Source organism: Eupeodes corollae, chromosome 3, assembly GCF_945859685.1.
Source record: "Eupeodes corollae chromosome 3, idEupCoro1.1, whole genome shotgun sequence".
NCBI lineage: Eukaryota > Metazoa > Arthropoda > Insecta > Diptera > Syrphidae > Eupeodes > Eupeodes corollae.
Window position 1 is genome coordinate 135,415,610 of NC_079149.1, and position 19,176 is coordinate 135,434,785.

General features: G+C 33.1%; 2 protein-coding genes across 7 annotated transcripts in view; one reads left to right on the forward strand and one right to left on the reverse strand.

The window, feature by feature from the left end:
• The window catches only part of LOC129952884 (TLR4 interactor with leucine rich repeats), a 184,126-nt gene extending 166,198 nt beyond the window's left edge, over positions 1-17,928 (forward strand). For 5 of the 6 annotated variants that reach the window (XM_056065814.1, XM_056065810.1, XM_056065812.1 and 2 more), the window contains 8 exons: positions 10,354-10,620; positions 10,866-11,816; positions 11,882-12,325; positions 12,394-13,001; positions 13,093-13,231; positions 14,916-15,040; positions 16,133-16,414; positions 16,975-17,928. In XM_056065814.1, coding sequence (XP_055921789.1) covers positions 10,381-10,620; positions 10,866-11,816; positions 11,882-12,325; positions 12,394-13,001; positions 13,093-13,231; positions 14,916-15,040; positions 16,133-16,414; positions 16,975-17,104 — 2,919 coding nt within the window. In that variant the 5' untranslated portion in view covers positions 10,354-10,380 and the 3' untranslated portion in view covers positions 17,105-17,928. The remainder of the gene's footprint in view (positions 1-10,353; positions 10,621-10,865; positions 11,817-11,881; positions 12,326-12,393; positions 13,002-13,092; positions 13,232-14,915; positions 15,041-16,132; positions 16,415-16,974) is intronic. The other variant, XM_056065815.1, reaches the window with a different exon arrangement.
• Positions 1-19,176, reverse strand: part of LOC129952885 (rab3 GTPase-activating protein catalytic subunit) — a 60,036-nt gene that overhangs the window by 28,543 nt on the left and 12,317 nt on the right. The window lies entirely within an intron of this gene.

Sequence of the window (19,176 nt, forward strand, 5' to 3'; positions counted from 1 at the left end):
AAAAGATGTTGCAACTTAAAGAATGCAACATTGTAGGAGTGACTGACACCCACCATTGATGTGCTGTAGAGTGCATTGATGGCGTTGTATGTACGTAATATGGTTAAGTTATTTTTTCGAGATGAAAAACCTTCAAGATGCAAATTTTAATGTCGGTTAAGTACCTGAAAATGGAAGTTGTGTTTTTAGTTTAAATGGTGTGATAATATCGACCACATTTAAAAGTTTTCAGTACCATTAAACTTCAAACTTTAAAAAGTGTTAAAATGCATTCTCTCATAACGTTTCAAACTGGCAGGTGTGATGGTGCTCATTTTAAAGTTGGAAAAGATTTTAATATTTTAAAATTTTAATGTAATCTTTTGTTCTCTTTTGTCAATTTTATATAAAGTATTCAATTTTTGGAAATGTTGTGGATAGAACGAAAATTTGACAGCCAGTCAAGTGGTAAATAATGACAACACTGACAAGACATCAGTGCTTCACTATATTTTACAGTATTCTGTGGAAAAAAATGTGAAATGTCACACCACACAACTGACAGTTGAATATTTATCATGTCATTTTGTATGAAATTGGTAAATTTTATAAATTAACTTAGTTTCAGAAATGGTTTTGTTAATTCAAAACAATCTCTACAAAAAAAAGTCTACTAAACATTAAATGGTTTCCTATATCCATTTGACAAATGAATTTCTGACATTTTACATTAATATGACAGTTCCTCAGATTAAGGTTTGTTTGTATTCATTTTTGTTTTTCCCGAACTGTCACTTTTAAGACGTGTTCAGATTAACCGCTTTTATTTACATATTTAAGTTTTTATTAGTTAGAAAAGGATTCAAATTTTGAAGCTATTAAATTGCTAACTTATTCAAAATTTTGCAGTTCTTAATTTATCAATATATTCTGTGGAAAAAAATTCGAAATGTCACACCGCACAACTGGCATTTGATTACTTAGCATGTCATTTTGAAAGAAATTGGTAAATTTTAGATATTTACTAAGTTTCAAAATTGGTTTGCTAGTTCAAAACAATCTGTACAAAAAAATATCTACTTTAACCTTTAATGGTTTGCTATATCCATTTGACTTAAGAATTTCTGACATATTAAATTAATATGACAGTTCCTCAGATTAAGGTTTGTTTTTTCTAAACTGTCACTTTTGAGATGTGTTCACATTAACCGCTTTTATTTACATTTCTAAGTTTTTATTAGTCAGAAAAGGATTAAAATTTTGAAATAGCTATTTTATTGCTCACTGATTAAAAATATGGCAGTACTTAATTTATCAAATGTAAAATGTTACACCATACAATTGACAGTTGACTGTTTATCATGTTATTTTTGTATAAAATTTGTAAAGTTACTAACAGCCTTATTACGGTTGTCAAAGATCAATTAATTGACAATTGAAACCTTTTTTCCAATTAATTGATAAATTTGTATTATGAACGCGAGTTGATCATTTTTTGATCCATTGTGAACAAAGGTCAAAAATCTATTGTGAATAGGGAATATTTACTTTTGACGACAAATGACAAATATTTGTTTCCAAGTCATTTAAAACTTCTTTAAAAACAACTGAAACCGTTGGTTGGTTGGTTGCGCCATACCAATGTTAAAATCATTCCCAACACTCAACTGGTAGCTTCCTCGCGCAAGGAATCTTAATACAGCTGCAAATTTTAGTATGTTTGGATTGGATTGTTGTCTTTCGTTGGTTTTAACTTGTCGTTGATATCTAAAAATACATTAAGGAAGGCTTCTTTCTAAAGTCTAAAGTTTTGAATGAATCTAAAAGTGAGCCAAATTAGATTTTGTAATGTAACTAAAAGATCTTTTATCTACATACATATGTTCAGCCAAATCCATCGGATTTGAAGCATCGCGTAGTTTTCTTTGAATCTTTGCTTGCTCCAAAGTATTTTCTTCTTCAATTTCATTTTCACCAAAAATAGTTCAATAGTAGACATGCTTTTGGCTTTCGCGATCCGTAAAATATTTTATCAACAAGGAACTTGTGATTGACTGAAAATTTGATAATTAACAAATATTTTGACAACCATAATACCAAGACTGTCAATTTGAATCATTCACAATAGATCTAATTTCAGAAGAGCGTTCACAGTTTATCAAAAATGTTGATTGCTGACAACGATAATACCAATTCATCAATTTCATTGAAAAATGTCAACTAGCGTATTGATAATTGACAACCGTAATAGGGCTGTAAGATTCAAAAATAGGATTGCTAGTTAAAAACAATTTCTACAAAAAAAGTCTACTTTAACCTTTAATGATTTGCTATATCCATTTGACTAATGAATTTCTAACATTTTAAATTAATATGACTGTTCCTCAGATTAAGGTTTGTTTGTTTTTTCCCGAAATTTCACTTTTAAGACGTGTTCAGATTAATTGCTTTTATTTAAATTTTTAAGTTTTTATGAATTAGAAAAGAGTAAAAATTGTGAAATAGATTTTAAGTTGCTTACTTATTCAAAATTTTGCAGTAATTAATTTATAAAAAAATTCTGCGGAAAAATGTGAAATGTCACACCGCACAACTGACAGTTGACTATTTATCATGTTATTTTGTATGAAATTGGTAAATTTAAAAAATACCAATAGGTTTGCTAGTTCAAACAATTTCTACAAAAAAAAGTCTACTTTAACCTTCAATGGTTTTCTATATCCATTTGACTAATAAATTTCTGACATTTTAAATTATTATGACAGTTCCTCACATTAAGGTTTGGTTTTTCTAAACTGTCACTTTTAAGATGTGTTCACATTAACCGCTTTTATTTACATTTTTAAGTTTTTATTAGTCAGAAAAGGATCACAATTTTGAAATAGCTATTTAATTGCTTACTTATTAAAAATATTGCAGTACTTAATTTATCAAAATATTCTGCGGAAAAAATGTGAAATGTCACACCGCACAACTGGCATTTGACAATTTAGGATGTCATTTTGAAAGAAATTGGTAAATTTTAGATATTTACTAAGTTTCAAACATAGGTTTGTTAGTTCAAAACAATTTCTACGAAAAAAATCTACTATAACCTTTAATGAGTTGCTATATCCATTTGACTTAAGAATTTCTGACATTTTAAATTATGATGACAGTTCCTCTGATTAAGGTTTGTTTGATTTTGTTTTTCCCGAACTGTCACTTTTAAGACGTGTTCAGATGAACTGCTTTTATTTATATTTGTAAGTTTGTATTAGTTATAAAAGGATTACAATATTTAAATACTAGGTGCTATTAAATTGCTAACTTATTAAACATTTTGCAGTATTTAATTTATCAAAATATTCTGCGGAAAAAATGTGAAATGTCGCACAGCATAACTGACAGTTGACTATTTATCATGTCATTTTGTATAAAATTGGTAAATTTAAGAAATTTACGAAGTTTCAAAAATAGATTTGCTAGTTCAAACAATCTCTACAAAAAAAGTCTACTATAACCTTTAATGGTTTGCTATATTTATTTGACTAATGAATTTCTGACCTTTTAAATTATTATGACAGTTCCTCTGATTAAGGTTTGTTTGTTTTCGTTTTTGTTTTTCCCCAATTTTCACTTTTAAGACGTGTTCAGATTAACCGCTTTTATTTACTTTCTTGAGTGTTTATAAGTTAGAAAAGGATTAAATTTTTGAAATAGCTATTTAATTGCTTACTTATTAAAAATATGGCAGTACTTAATTTATCAAATGTGAAATGTTACACCATACAACTGACAGTTGACTGTTTATAATGTTATTTTTGTATAAAATTTGTAAATTTACTAAGATTCAAAAATAGGTTTGCTAGTTAAAAACAATAATCTCTACAAAAAAAAGTGAACTTTACCTTCAATGATTTGCTATATCCATTTGACTTAGGAATTTCTGACATTTTAAATTAATATGACAGTTCCTCAGATTAAGGTTTGTTTGTTTTCGTTTGAGTTTTTTGCGAGCTGTCACTTTTAAGACGTGTTCATATTCAAAGCTTTTATTAACATTTTAAAGTTTTTATTTGTTAAAAAAAACTAAAATTTTGAAATAGCTATTAAATTGCTGACTTATTAAAAATTTTGCAGTACTTAATTTATAGCCTTCTCTTCAGACTTATTTACTAATTATGGTAAAACTAGATACAACCAAAACCAACATTTTTTAAGATGTGGGTTGGACAATAATAAAGATAAGTGGACAGATCTCTTAGTTCATTTCTATAATCGGTGATTCTATGTAAATTTTTTAATGATTCCATTTTTCAAAAGTTGGAAACCTAAGAACCTATACAAAATACCATTGCATTCATCACCTTTCCATCGATAATTATTTTGTAGATATTCAATAGTTTTTTAAGATTTTTTTTAATGATAAAAACCTTGACCAAATTATATTGAAAAGCTCAAAACTATTTTTAAACTAAAAGTGATCCAAATTTAGATGATTATAAAAAGAGCCCTTCCCTCGTCTTGTGTCTATAAATAAAACTTCTCTCGTTTTGACATCACACTTGAATGAGAACGTCGTCGTCGTCGACGCCGAAACGACTCGAGTATAATATTTTTGTTCCAAATAAAGAACTTTATTTTATTTTTGATGAAGCTCTTTCAAAATGACGATGCCGATGACGTTGAGAATGAAATGTATTTTCAACTCATGCGAAAACTTTGTGCAAATCCCCAACACCACCAATCCTACCTTTTTCGAAATGGACGAATAAAAATCATAGGACACAAACAGAAATAAAAATCTCATATCGTAAACCATCTACTTGCATTATTTCACCATCCATCCTAAGCCCGTGCAGCTCTATTCGTCCTCGTCATCGTCCTCGTCAAACTATTCCCATATTTACAACTTCATTGAATTCAAAGCCAAAATATATACAAGCCACATCATCTTCTCTCTTCACTAAGAAATCAATTTCCAGTTGAACTTAATTCACCTTCGAAGCTTCAAACTTATCTCCTATATTGCTATATCTTTGTTTGAATGCGCTGCCATTGCTTTCGCCGCTATTCAAACTTTAAACCAAAAGGATGTTCCATATCATAGGGACACATATATCGACAGGAGTAAAAGATACAAAAATAGGTTAAATTCATTCTTTTTCTTTTTATTTGAATTCGTCCTTTTTTCAAAGGATATCGTGTGCATTGGGGCAGAAATGAAATCAAAATCACTAGTGTCATTACAGACAGGATCCTGGAATCTTTGCCCAACAGGCTTTGGTGATGCATCGCACCGTACATTCAGAGTTTCAGTCAGTATAGTCAGTGATGATGATGATGATGATGCTCTTGTCATCGTCCTTGTTGTCACAATCGTCATTTTATCATCCAAGTGTCTCCAATAACTCCAACAACACTACAAAAACAGCGCAACTATTACAGTTGTGTCAATAGGTATAATGTGAAGTTATCCCTGGAAGAACTTTCTAAAGGTAGATTGTTAATGTGCGTCCGAATCCGAATTCAAATCCGAATAAAAAAAAATATATATCTTTAAGGAAAACTTCTTCCTTTAGATTCTTTTTTTATCCTTCTTGTCAACTTTATTTCTTCCCTTCAGGTTTTCTTTTTGAAGTTTCAACTTGGTTTTATTGAAAGAAAAACAAAACTTTTTGTATGTTGGGCATCCATTTGAAATGATAAATTTCCATTGGATAGAAGAAGAATCTGTCGAAACGGTTCCAGCACCAGCAGTATAATTTGAGTTTATTGTCCTTTGGATGGATATAGTTTTTCTATTAGGTTTTGTTTTTCTGTTTTGTGACAATAACGAAACGACGACGACGATTGTGGATGGTGGACAAAGTGAGCCACTTGACAGACAGAACAAAAAGGACATTATTCCAATTTTAAAGTTGGTTCCAGGAGAGTTTGGTGTTATACTCGTGTAGTCGTATAAAGTTGTTGAGTTGTTGAATTGGGTCAAATAAATAAATCTGTCAAATAGTGTTATTTCTTCACCATTTTCTTGGTTGTCAATGCGGACGCTATAAAAGGTGCTTGAGAGTTTTATGAAAATAGACACTGAGTGGTTTGTTATGATGATCGGAGTTCAGGTAATTCTTTATTAGACTTCTTTTTTGGTAGGAAAATAAATAGTTTAGAAAATAATTTGCACCGAATAAAAGAACAATAGAAAAACAATAAACCCGCTTTCAAAATGTCTTCGTAGTCATTTAAAATCTTTGGAGACAAAGTTTTTTAAATCATTTTTTAATGGAAAGAGAAATAGCAAACGGAAGCTAGGAACAGGAAAGAATTTTTGAGAGATATTTATTATTGCTTTTTTTAACAGTTTGGTTCCAAAAATTGTGAAGTGTCAATGCACCATAAAGCGAAAATTTAAAAGTAATTAATGAAACAAAATGGTTATCATGTCAATTATGGATGAATAAGTTGCGATTATATTCGGACTTTGATTTAATTTTTGACAGTTCTGTACAGAATGTAGAAATGTCAGAACTGACACTTGGTTTTGTGAAATCAATATTTTCAAATTTTGTTGCGAGTTTTTGTATTTTTGAAATAATGCTTTCATTAAATCGGCATTGATACCTATTTGTCAATTTGTGCTCAAGGAACGAAACAAAAATTCTCCAAAAGCCTTGAATTTTTCCCAAAGCATTCTGAAAACAAATAAAATGTCAAAATGTTTGTTTTGACAAATTTTTGTATAACACACTTACTTCCATTTAGAAGTAAAACAAAAAAACAAAGAAATGTCTTATTTATAGAAACACAGCGGCTCATTAAATTTAAGGCGATGTTCACATTCCTCTCTTTATCATTTTATCGCACTCACTCTCATTTTATTTTTATTACAAAATGTCTTAAATACCTTTCTGTCTCTTTTTGACTATCAAATGTCATAAAGAGTCGCTTCGAATAGGTCAAATCTATATACAAGAACCATAAAGTAAAACTGAAATGAAATGTGACATAAACTTATAACCATTTATTACGATAACAAAATGCGATGAGTTGGTTGCAGATGAAGGGATTTTTTGACATTTTTAACATAACAGAAATGTCAAATTGAGTATTTGATGTGATTAATGTAAAGTTATGACGCAATTCGAAAACACACATTACACTATTTTAAGTCACTTATTTTGACACTTCATGTTTCCATCTCGTTCCCTTTTTGTTACAAAATGTCTTTCCAAGAATTCTGTCTCTTTTTTCTTATCAAGCGGGATGGAGATACAATTATGAGAACTTATGAACAACCCGAAAGAACAACAGAATTATGAGCAACGCAAAGGAAAACTGAAAAAAGTATGACGTTTCATGGTAGAAATGTCAAAATTGATATTTGATTATCTTCAAAACTTTTAAGCGCATGTTTTAACATACAAATTAGATGAAGATACAATTATGAGACATTCAACTCAAATATGAATAACGCAAAAGACAACTGAACAAAGTATGACGTAAAGTCGGAGTGATTTTTTGACATTCTCTTTATGGTTGAAATGTCAAAATTGATATTTAATTATCTTCCAACCTTTTAATTGTATTTTAAACAAAAAAAATAGAACAGTTGTTTTTTTGCATTTTATATATTACTATTTTGAGGTGTCACATTTTGACACTTCATGTTTCCATCTCGCTTTCTCTCATTATTCTTTTTATTACAAAATGTCTGTCCAATAGTTCTGTCTTTTTTTACCTATCAAGTAAGATAAAGATACAATTATGAGACATCAAATTCGAATGTGAATAACGCAAAAGAAAACTGAAAAAAGGATGACGTAAAGTCGGAGTGATTTTTTGACATTTTTTTTGTATGGTAGAAATGTCAAAATTGATATTTGATTATCTTCCAACCTTCTAGTTGCATTTTTAAACAGAAAATTAGAACAGTTGCTTTTTTTGCATTTTACATAACACTATTTTGAGGTGACTCATTTTGACACTTCATGTCTCCATCTCGCTCCCTTTTTGTTACAAAATGTCTGTCTAAGAAATCTGTCTCTTTTTTCTTATCAAGCGAGAGGGAGATACAATTATGAGAACTTATGAACAACCCGAAAGAACAACAGATTTATGAGCAACGCAAAAGAAAACTGAAAAAAGTATGACGTTTCATGTTAGAAATGTCAAAATTGATATTTGATTATCTTCAAGACACTCAAAAGTGAACGCAAAAGACAACTGAAAAAAGTATGACGTAAAGTCGGAGTGATTTTTTGGCATTTTTTTTTATGGTAGAAATGTCAAAATTAATATTTAATTATCTTCCAACCTTTTAACTGTATTTTAAACAAAAAAAATAGAACAGTTGTTTTTTTGCATTTTACATAACACTATTTTGAGGTGTCTCATTTTGACACTTTATGTTTCCATCTCGCTTCCTCTCATTATTCTTTTTGTTACAAAATGTCTGTCCAATAATTCTGTCTTTTTTTACCTACCAAGTGGGATAGAGATACAATAATGAGACATCAAATTCTAATGTAAATAACGCAAAAGAAAACTGAAAAAAGTATGACATAAAGTCGGAGTTATTTTTTGACATTTTTTTTACGGTAGAAATGTCAAAATTGATATTTGATTATCTTCCAACCTTCTAATCGTATTTTTTAACACAAAAATTAGAACTGTTGTTTTTTTGCATTTTACATAACACTTTTTTGAGGTGACTCATTTTGACACTTCATGTTTCCATCTCGCTTCCTCTCATTATTCTTTTTGTTACAAAATGTCTGTCCAATAATTCTGTCTTTTTTTACCTATCAAGTGGGACAGAGATACAATTATGAGGCATCAAAATCGAATGTGATTAACGCCAAAGAAAACTGAAAAGAAGTATGACGTAAAGTCGGAGTGATTTTTTGACATTTTTTTATGGTAGAAATGTCAAAATTGATATTTGATTATCTTCAAACCTTCTAATCGTCTTTTTAAACAAAAAATAGAACAGTTATTTTGTTGCATTAGCTGTCAGATGAATGGGTGCGTTCAGTAAAAATCCAAAGAGTTAGTTCAAAGATCAATATTTTCAAACGAATATTTTTTGTAAAGCTACGATCGCATCAAACAAACATTTTGTGTAAGGCCGGCTTAAGAGAAAAAAGATACTGAACACAAAAATCATAGGTATGGTCAGGTCAACTTATCCCACAACCTCGAACAGACACAGATGTTGCTAATGATCCAGTTAAACCAAAGAAAATCAAAACACATGGCTGTATAATTGCTTTGAGGTTAAATTTTCAATTAGATTAGATTCATAGAAGAAGAAAATGTTAAAAAAACCTTCAAACTAAAATTTCCTTACCACAAGAAATTCAATTACATTTCTACTCATAGACATCTCCCGAGCCATCACATCAGAACCCTCTCATAACAAAACATAACCTTTTTTTATTTTGCTTTTATGTACACAGAAGCAGATTCAAGAACACTCGTGCAACCTCTGTTATTGTTCAATTATGCATCTAAACCAGCTCCCATGACAATTCTCAGTGTCATTATCATAATGTCAAGACCACCTTAATGACCATTCACAATCGTCAATCAGTCGTCCGTTCGTTCATTCGCACAAGCAAAACATAGATATCCACTTGTACAAGATACAATACATTGTTGGTTATTCTTGGGCTTGACTTCTTCATTTCAGGGTGGTGCTGTCTTCGGTATATACCTATATAATAAGAGCTCCTCGGCACTACTAATAACAACATTCATACAATTAATTCCAACTTACGCAAAGCACAACGTTCTCCTCGAGATAGTCGTAAATCCACACGGTGGAACATAGAAGTAGTCCACTTCATGTTTCATTGGGCAATCAGGAGTGATGCGCGTCTTTCGTCGGTCGGTCAATTGAATTATCTTATGTCTCTTTCTCTCCTTTTTCTCTTAGAGGATAATTACAAAAAGCAAACCTTCTCGTGGCGTCCTTGTCGTCGCTTTCGTCCAACCTTTAGGTGACCTACTCCGACATAAACATAAATCAATCTCTCTCCACTTAGCAAAAGACATCCTTCTTAATTCAAGGTCTTAGTCCAGAATCAATTTCAACATGCCCATTCCAAAACCTATCCATTCCAACCTACCACACTGTTACCACTTGTCTCAGAGAGGATAACATTTATACGGGCGACATTTACCTTTATACCTTGTAGACCCACCTTTAAGTTAGACCAAAGTCGTTGGCGCCAAGCCGGGTGGTTCGCTTCGGTTCGTATACATCATTCGTTGCTTTTTAATTAATAAAGCTTCTTGATATAGCCATTAATCAACTTCTTGTCATTATATCTTTGGATGGTGGATTTTCATGAGAGTTATTCTTCTTCTTCTTCTTCTTTTGCTTTGCAGATACTTTACGTTTCTATACAAACTACTATGAGACGGCAGCAGCAGCAGCAGCATACGTGTATAACAATGGCAACGACGACGAAGACAACGAGGAGAAGAAGAACCGGCAGCGAACACAGGAATTGGCTACTTCAAATTGTGGTTATTCTTGCGGCTCTGGGTTTAACCGCAGCCCAATGCCCATGGCAAAGGGAACTCCTCGAACTGCAAGCGACGTGTATATGCTCATACAATCTGGGACGAGAACTATCAGTACAATGTGATCAGGTAAAGAAGCACTTAGCAACTCTCTCCCTCATCCCATCTTCAAGCTCCATCCATCTGCATGAATGAAGAAGAGGTTAAAATGTGAACATCACCAAGTTGGAGAAGACTCACTTTGAGGAATAACCAACTGAAGGTGTTCCACAGTGTCTTCACTTCATTCAAACATTTTAAAACTATTTCACTTGGTGAAATTCACATTTTAATGCTAAACGGAGTAGAAAATTAATTGCACTTCATCATTTCAGGTTGAATTCCCACTTTTACTTGATGCCTTAAATAAATATGCTCGTGACAAGCCCATCGACCTGCTTTATGTGAACAACTCTACGATAGAGGAATTGCAGGATGAAATATTTGTGAATCTTCGTCTGCACAATGTTCAGTTGAGCAGTTGTAAGATAAAGCGCATTGAAGATGGAACATTCAAGGGTCAAGAGAGCGTTTTGAAGAATCTCAATCTTCAGGATAATCTGTTGGAAGCTGTGCCAATTGGGGCACTCAAAATTCTGACTATTTTAAATTTGTTGGATTTGTCGAAGAATCGAATAGTTTCGATACCGGAAAATGCCTTTGAAGGGCTAAGTAAGTTGTCGACGTTGAAGCTGAATGATAACAATGTGACCATTCAGGCGGGAGCTTTTAATGGACTAGAGAAGAGTTTGAAGAATTTAAATCTCAAAGGGACACGACAGCGACGTGTTCCCGAATCCATTCGTGGCCTTAGATCCTTGGCGTTCTTGGATCTCTCACTGAACGGTATCAAAGAGCTTCCTGGCGTTGGAGGTCTTCGGACTTTTGAAGGTTTAGATTCTTTGACTGCCCTTAATTTGGAGAGGAATCTTATCCAGAATTTGGGTGAGAATGCTTTCGCGGGAGTCAAGAAATCCCTCAGCTCTTTAAGCCTGCTCAACAATTTACTAGCCGAGTTCCCTGTGGGAGCGGTTCACTCGTTGAGAGAACTTCGCGTGCTCGACATTGGGTTCAATTTGCTGACTGCTCTCCCAGAGGGCGCATTTCGTGGAAATCCTAGCATCACTCTTTTGGCATTGGACGGCAATCCCTTGCCAACAGTGCCAGAGAAGGCCTTCACCCACTTAAACTCCACCTTGCGAGGCCTATCGCTCGGTGGACGGTTCTTGCACTGTGATTGTAAGCTCCGATGGGTCGCTGAATGGATCAGGAATGGGGACCTTCAGGTAAGAAATAAATAAGAAAATAATCCTTGCATCACAAAGTTCACCCATCACTTATTTTTTTATAGGTCACATCTCGCGAAAGAAATCCTCAGTTTTGTGGGACTCCAGGTCGCTTCAGTGACCGCGGTTTCTATTCAATCCAACCGGAAGAACTAACCTGTCCAGAGTCAGAGGTCGATTTGAATGGCCCTGTAGGAGTGGTTGATTCATTGATTCCACGCATAAAGCCAACAATTGCAGCTGCATCATCGACTCCCCTCGAAACCACCGTCTCAACAACTGCGAAAGCAACAACCCCTCAAACAACAATCTCAACTACTACAGAAGCTGTGACTGCCCGGCGGACATCGAGCACTGCTCCACCACCACCGCCATCACCTCCATCGCCATCGCCGTCAACCACAAAAGAGGTTCCTGCGCCACCAACGGTGCCATCAAGCACATCGACAGCTAGCACCACTTCAATAAAGCCTCCCTCTTTGGCCACAACACAATCAACCTCCACAACGGTAAGTTCACAATATAAAGCAACTCTCCAGAAACCCACAGTTCAATAGTTTTTTTTTTTTTTTTCTAGTCAAAGACACCCTCGAACATGCAACAACATCAATCCACGTCTTCATCTACCGGCACTGCACCGATTGCCACTAAAAGCCAAGCACCACCCCCATGGCGTCAACAGCAGCCAGGTGGACTCGGTGGTGGTGCTGCTGCTTCATCAGCTGCTGGCATACCACACAAGCAACAACGCCCGCCACTAGTATTGGGTTTCCCACCGCAGCGAGGCACCCGCATCGACGATGCCAACGAGGTGCAAGTAAAAAATGCCTTCCGCCAGGATAGCTCGGTCATAATTCAGTGGGACTCCGATACAGCGAACATCCTTGGCTTCCGAGTGGTATATCGATTGTTTGGCGAAAAGAGCTTCAAGCAGGGCCCTCCACTCGAGTCCAGCGAACGTGAGTTCAAGATAAAGAATGTCCCCTCGCAGGAGTGCATCATCGTGTGTGTCATATCACTCGAAGAGCTGCATGTCACCCCTGAGACCGTTCCGTATCAGCAGTGTCGCGAGGTGCGAACCGTTGCGTCGCAAACATCGAATATGGACAAAATAACAATAGCGGCCAGTGCAGCCATCTGTGGGACAATTATTGTAGCTGTAATTGTGTTCATTGCCGCAAGCAGGTTAAATTAATTTTAATTAGGACACAAGTAGTGTCTGGTTGGACATTTTTCATTAAACGAATGTTGTTGTTTTTCTTTTTAATTTTTCCAGGCGATCGAGGAAACTACAAACCTCACAGCAAAAGAGCCCCCTGCCAATGGGTGGCTTACCTGTCAATTGTTGCGGACCAGCAGGCAGTCCGGGTCCCCTGGGATCGATGGCTACGTTGTCCGCATTCAATAATCACAAGGTGAGTTAAGGACAATAATGGATGTTTTCGTGTATCCTTCACAAGTAGCATAATATTGGCTTAAAGAGCTTTATTCTAGTAAAAAGGTTGTGCGTGTGTTTCTTTTAAGCGAATAATCCTTTGAGGATTGTGAAACAATTATTATTTCAGAAATCCCCGGATAAATAAAATCTTTTTAAATAGGGTTAAGTGCATGTTTTATTAACAGGGTTAAACAAATAAGAAAAGCTTTGGGGTTAAAACTTCTTCTTTTTTTTTATAAGGACTTTCATAAAGTTTGTTGACTTTTTATTTACAAAGGGGAATAATTAATGCATGATAAAATATTTAAATAATTTTTGTCAAAGTCACAAAAGAAGTATAAATAAAGAAAGAAACTATAAGGTAAGGGGGATTTCAATTTCATTATGAATAAATAGCTGTCATTTTTGAAGCTGTCATTTTTTGACATTTTTATTTTGAATAGACAGCTGTCACTTTTGACATTCGTCTATCGTCTTTTGACATTTGACAAGTGAAAACTACACCTTAACTAAACAAATTAAGATTGAAGTTCATTGACAGTTCACAAAACTAAAGTACATTTGGGTCGCCCTGAAGCTTCCTATTTGACATTTTTAACACTTTTTTCACTGTTAATGGAATACATTCTTTTTTACCTTAAAATAAAATTCTTGTTTTTTTTTCATATCAAAACTAAAATTTGTACCTCCCAAACAAATGCACGCATGCAATCGGAGTCGGTACAACTCCTTAACTGTGTAAACTCTTAGAATCAAACGTCAAATGTTCAATGACAGATTTTCTTTAAAAAAGAAAAGAATGTTATTTATTTCAAGTGTGATTTACATAACCAACGAAAGTGGCAAAACTACAAATTAAACTTATTCAGAAATATAGAAGACTCAACATCATTTAGCAGAAATTGACTCTTTTTAACCAGAATGTAGGTAAACACCATTAAAATCTAACAAAATTCATACCTAGTCATGACACTACGACATGACAGTCACCCAAAACAAACATCTCTATAACCACCATACAAGAGATGTCAATTTTCCACGCGAAGAAACACCTCGACGAGCGACGGCTCAGCAACATGGCGAATAGCACTGTTCGTGTATGTATGTTTGGTGTAGCTCGTCGTCATTCTGACATTCTACATAAATATTCGTACCTATAGATTGTACGTATTCTAATTACATTTCAAATCCACATCCACATGACAGTCAGTGAGTTCCTGTTTTGTTCACTTTTGCTCTTCAAGCTTCAACGTTAACGTTGTCAGATTAAAGAAACCACCTTTCCGATTTGTGTGCAAATGCATGTGTTTTCTCCCTTTCGATTTGTCTATAACTGACAGCGAGAGAAAGAGAAAGGGAACAAAACAAAATAAATCTCATCCAATAGGTTATAGTGAAATATACATATTTGCATGGTGTTTTGCTTCCTTAAAACATATTTGGAACGGAAAAAAAGAATACAAAATATAAAACACGGTGAAATGGTAAACAATGAATTCACGTTTTCACATCAGTTATTTGTCTAAAGGGTGGCTTCACTTTGACATTATGTAGATGTAGATACCCCCTTAAACCAACATAACTTTTCTTTTTCTTTTTTTAATATCATTGAGCTTTGATTTATTATTATACGATGTGTACGTTTTCTTTTAAATTAACAGGAATGGGATCAAGTATCAGCATACAGCAGTAGATCTATTCCAAGACCAAGAATTTATCCAATGGATAATCAAGATGATTTAAGGAGCCATTTCTCTGGGATGCCAGGAAAAGTCAGTAAAGCAAGGTAAGTTAAAGGTGTTTGTTTGATTGAAATTTGAATACATCGTGGTTTGGAGTATTGATATCTAATATAACTACGAAAAAGGAAGTGATTTTTATTTATCATTTGGTTTTTCATGAGTTGTTTTTGTTATTTTTAAGTTGATTAATACACAAACACATACAAACATAGTTAAAGAATATGTCAAAATAAATGTATAAGCTTTTGAATTCTGTCATCAGCTGTCAAATGTTTGCAATTAAAATTCATTTTCTTAGGCAAGCCTGTCAAATCAAAACATTTTTATATCCATCCAAAATTATTTGACAGTAAATTTGACCAAGCGTTCACAATAGCGAAAGTTCAAATTTTCAAATATGTTTGACAGATATAGTTTGATGTGTATTAAATGGCTTGAAATTATAAGTTTTCGCAATTGCGTATATGATGTCAAACATAATTTGATTTTTGACCATAAATGCAAGTAAATTCTAAAAGAATTTGCCTTTATTTATATTTTTCGAGATTTCAGAAAATGTTTATTTATCCCTGAAATGTCAATAAGGTAAAGAATGTGAATCCACCTTTATCTGAAACAATTTTAAGAGTGTTCACTTGAAAAACAAAGACAGTTCTGATTATGAATTAAAAGCATAATCGGAATAAGAAACACTTAAAAATTCATTTACTTAAACGTCAATTTACATTAAATTGCGGAGGGAATCGAAAGTTAATTTTGACATTTCTACTAAAGGCTAACTTTGATTCTACTTGCAACTTATCTATCGAGTTCTGTAAAAGAAATGATCAATTTTAATGAAATGAATAACAAAATCCGATTTGTGTCTCGGATGAAATAGTAGTGATTTTTTAACATTTTAATATTAATGTCAAAATTGACATTTGGCAATTTATACAAAATTTAAAAATCATCAGAATCAAAAAGTATTCAATTGGAATTCTGGGTGGGATGGAATTTTGGAAAGTTTAAAACATTTGACAACAAATTCAAAAAGTTTATATGCATTTTCTTTTTGGTATATTCTTGTTGTCATTTATATTCACCACTCTAACTCATCACATGAACAAAACAAAAAAAAAAAAACTTTACTTCAGATCCATCGCCGATGGCCAATCGCAGCACAGCTTTTCTAACAATTCACATCGCGGATATCTTGGTACAGCATTTCCCACAAATTTAGTTAATTCACGACCGGAACTCCGGCAATCGCGTCAATCACTGGCAGCTGCATCCGAACGTATGTCGCGTGCCTCATATGCCGGCTCAATTCATGGTCCAACAAGTATTGCGTCTAGTTCAAGACGGTCACGGCCGCGATCTAGATCACGAGACCATTTAAATGGACCACATATTCACAGTCATCGACCAGGAAGCCGGTAAGTGGGTTAAAAAAAAATGGATGGAGAAACAAAAATATTTGAAGACTAAAATAAATAAATTCTGCCGTGCACTGCCTACAGCCTATGCCTATACAAACTAACTTGCTTCAATTTCGAAAAAGAAAAACAAAACATAAATGCCACAAATTACATTTTTGTTTTAAATGGAATTAAAAAATAATAATTAACAACAATATTTCACGAACTAACATTACCTGCCTCTACTGTTATCTTTTGTTTATGTTCTATTAATTATCTACGCTACTGTTTTGGTTTCATTTTATTCTTCTTTTTTCACTCTTTATTTGGTTATTTTTAATTGTTCTTTCACTTATTTTTATCTTTCATACTTTGTACATAATTATAATATTTATAATTTTCATTTGAGAGGAGACACTTTCGATTCTGTACTTTTTGTTTTTAATCATTTATGTAAAGGGTGTTTCTTTATGATAACAGAAAACGAACCCTGCTGACTTCCTTTTGACACTTCTCCAAATAAAACATCTTTTATTATTTTTAAAATAATTAAATTAAAAAAAATATATTTTTTAAAGATACTCGACTGCTGGATCGACACATACCCTTAATAACTATTGTGACACGTCAGATAATTGGACTGAGAACGATATGGAAATCTATATGGCTAGAAATCCGACAACACGCAATGGATTGGTGCCATTATGAGGGCGGGTTTTTTTGTCCTGATATTTCGATGTTGTATTAAATTTGGATGAGATTTTCTGACGGTACGTTTCTCGGCCACGATTACACGTTCGGCCATATAAGGATTATAATCAGCAACAACAACAACAACAACAAGTACAACAAAATCAACAACAACAACAGCATCATAATGAACCTCAACGATGGAGACAACGACAACAAGAAAGGTTTCATCGTCGTCGCTTCCATAACCATCATCATTGTAATCATCAACACCATCTATACCAGCATCAACAGAACCAACGACATTCCCATACTCCATTGCCAGCTCGTTGTACATCACCACCAGATGTCGTACCACGTCCTGGATCATTCACAATAAGTCCTAATGCTACTACAAGCAGTAGTATAAATTGTACAACTATTCTGACAACTTCAGGACAACGTCATAATCAAGTTGCTGGTGCTGGTGTTGGTGCTGCTGCTAATAGTCTTTTAGGTGAGATTGTGGTCGAGAATTATTTCGATGAATATAGTAGACAGGAAATCCGCCATTCACGTGCGATACAATTAAAAAGGTTTGACTCTTCAACGACAGAGTCACACTATAGTAATAGTAATATAAATAATAATAATAATAGTGCTAGTAGTAGAAGTAGTAATAGTAATGATAATAATGAAAATAATAATTTTTTGCATTCCGGTACTAATAATATAAATAATATTAGTAATAGTAATAATAATAATAATTCAAATGTCACTTATGATAGATTAGGAAACCTCAATATAAACTTCGAAACCGTTAACGAAAGTAATAAATCAGATTTGAACGAATTCAACGATGACAGTTATATGTAATTTTTATTGTACTACAAAATATTAACTTTAAACAAAAGAAAACAAGTGTGCAATTATAAATATATTTGTTATTAAATTTTGTATTGTTTTCTAAAGCGCGAATAGTCTTTTTCCAATTTTTTTCATAAATGTCAATTTCGGCTTAGATGTATCAGTTTTTGTTTGGAATCAACAGTTTTTGTTTGGAAACGTCAGTTTTGGTTTGGAAACGTCAGTTTTTGGTTACAAACTTTTGTTTTTAAGTAGAAATGTCAATTTTTGTTTAGAAACGTCACTTTTTGTTTAGAAATGTGAGTTTTTTAAACATTTATGTGTAGTTCACATTGGGAAGATTCAGGTAGTATAAGGGACTTTATTAGAAATCAACTACAAAGTTGATATAGCTGTCAAAATGTTAAAACAACTTTCAGCTGTTAACAAAAAAGCCTGCAAAAATTTAGATTTCGATGTCCAAAATGAACGTAAAATTAAATAACAATTTTGACAGAAACTCAAAAAGTGAAACAAACCATTCCTCTGATTTGTGTTTCAATTTAATACAATTCCAATGACGGATTTGCGGTGGATTTCAAAATGGAAATATCTTTTAATGACAAAAATTTGCATTGATCGCGAGCTGTCAAATAAATTTTAATGTATAGTCTAAATGATGAACACCAATAAATTGTCACCTACATTTCCAGTCAACTTTCCAAAAAAGGTGCCTTCGGTGCTAGTTATAGGTATCATTGGCTTTCATCACTCAAACAAATCATTAGATTAGATGACAGGTCGTTGTTAATAGCGATCCTTGGAATTTTCTGTCATTGAAATTGAAAACCACCAGTCTTTTTTTTCGGAAAGAAATCTTTCATTCGAATTATATACAATTTCCGGAACAATTCATTTTTCATGAAATAGAACCACCGCGAAAATGAATTTCTGTCAGAAAGAAAATGCATTTTAAGCACAAATTACTGTGCAATTACTTTTTGATATTATAAAAATAAAACGAAATTGTTTTTTAATTTTGGAATTTGACAGTCAGTTCATTAAAAATTGTCCACTTCACATATTTCTATGATCACAGAGTTTTCTCATTTCTCAGAAATATGAACGAAACCTCACATACAAATTTTTCACTTTTGCTGTCAGAAATCTTCGAACTGAATTTTTATTATTTGATTTACTAAGAAATCTTTGTCGTAGAATTCAAAAAAGTATAAAAATAAATTCAAAGTTCATTTTTCTGCTAG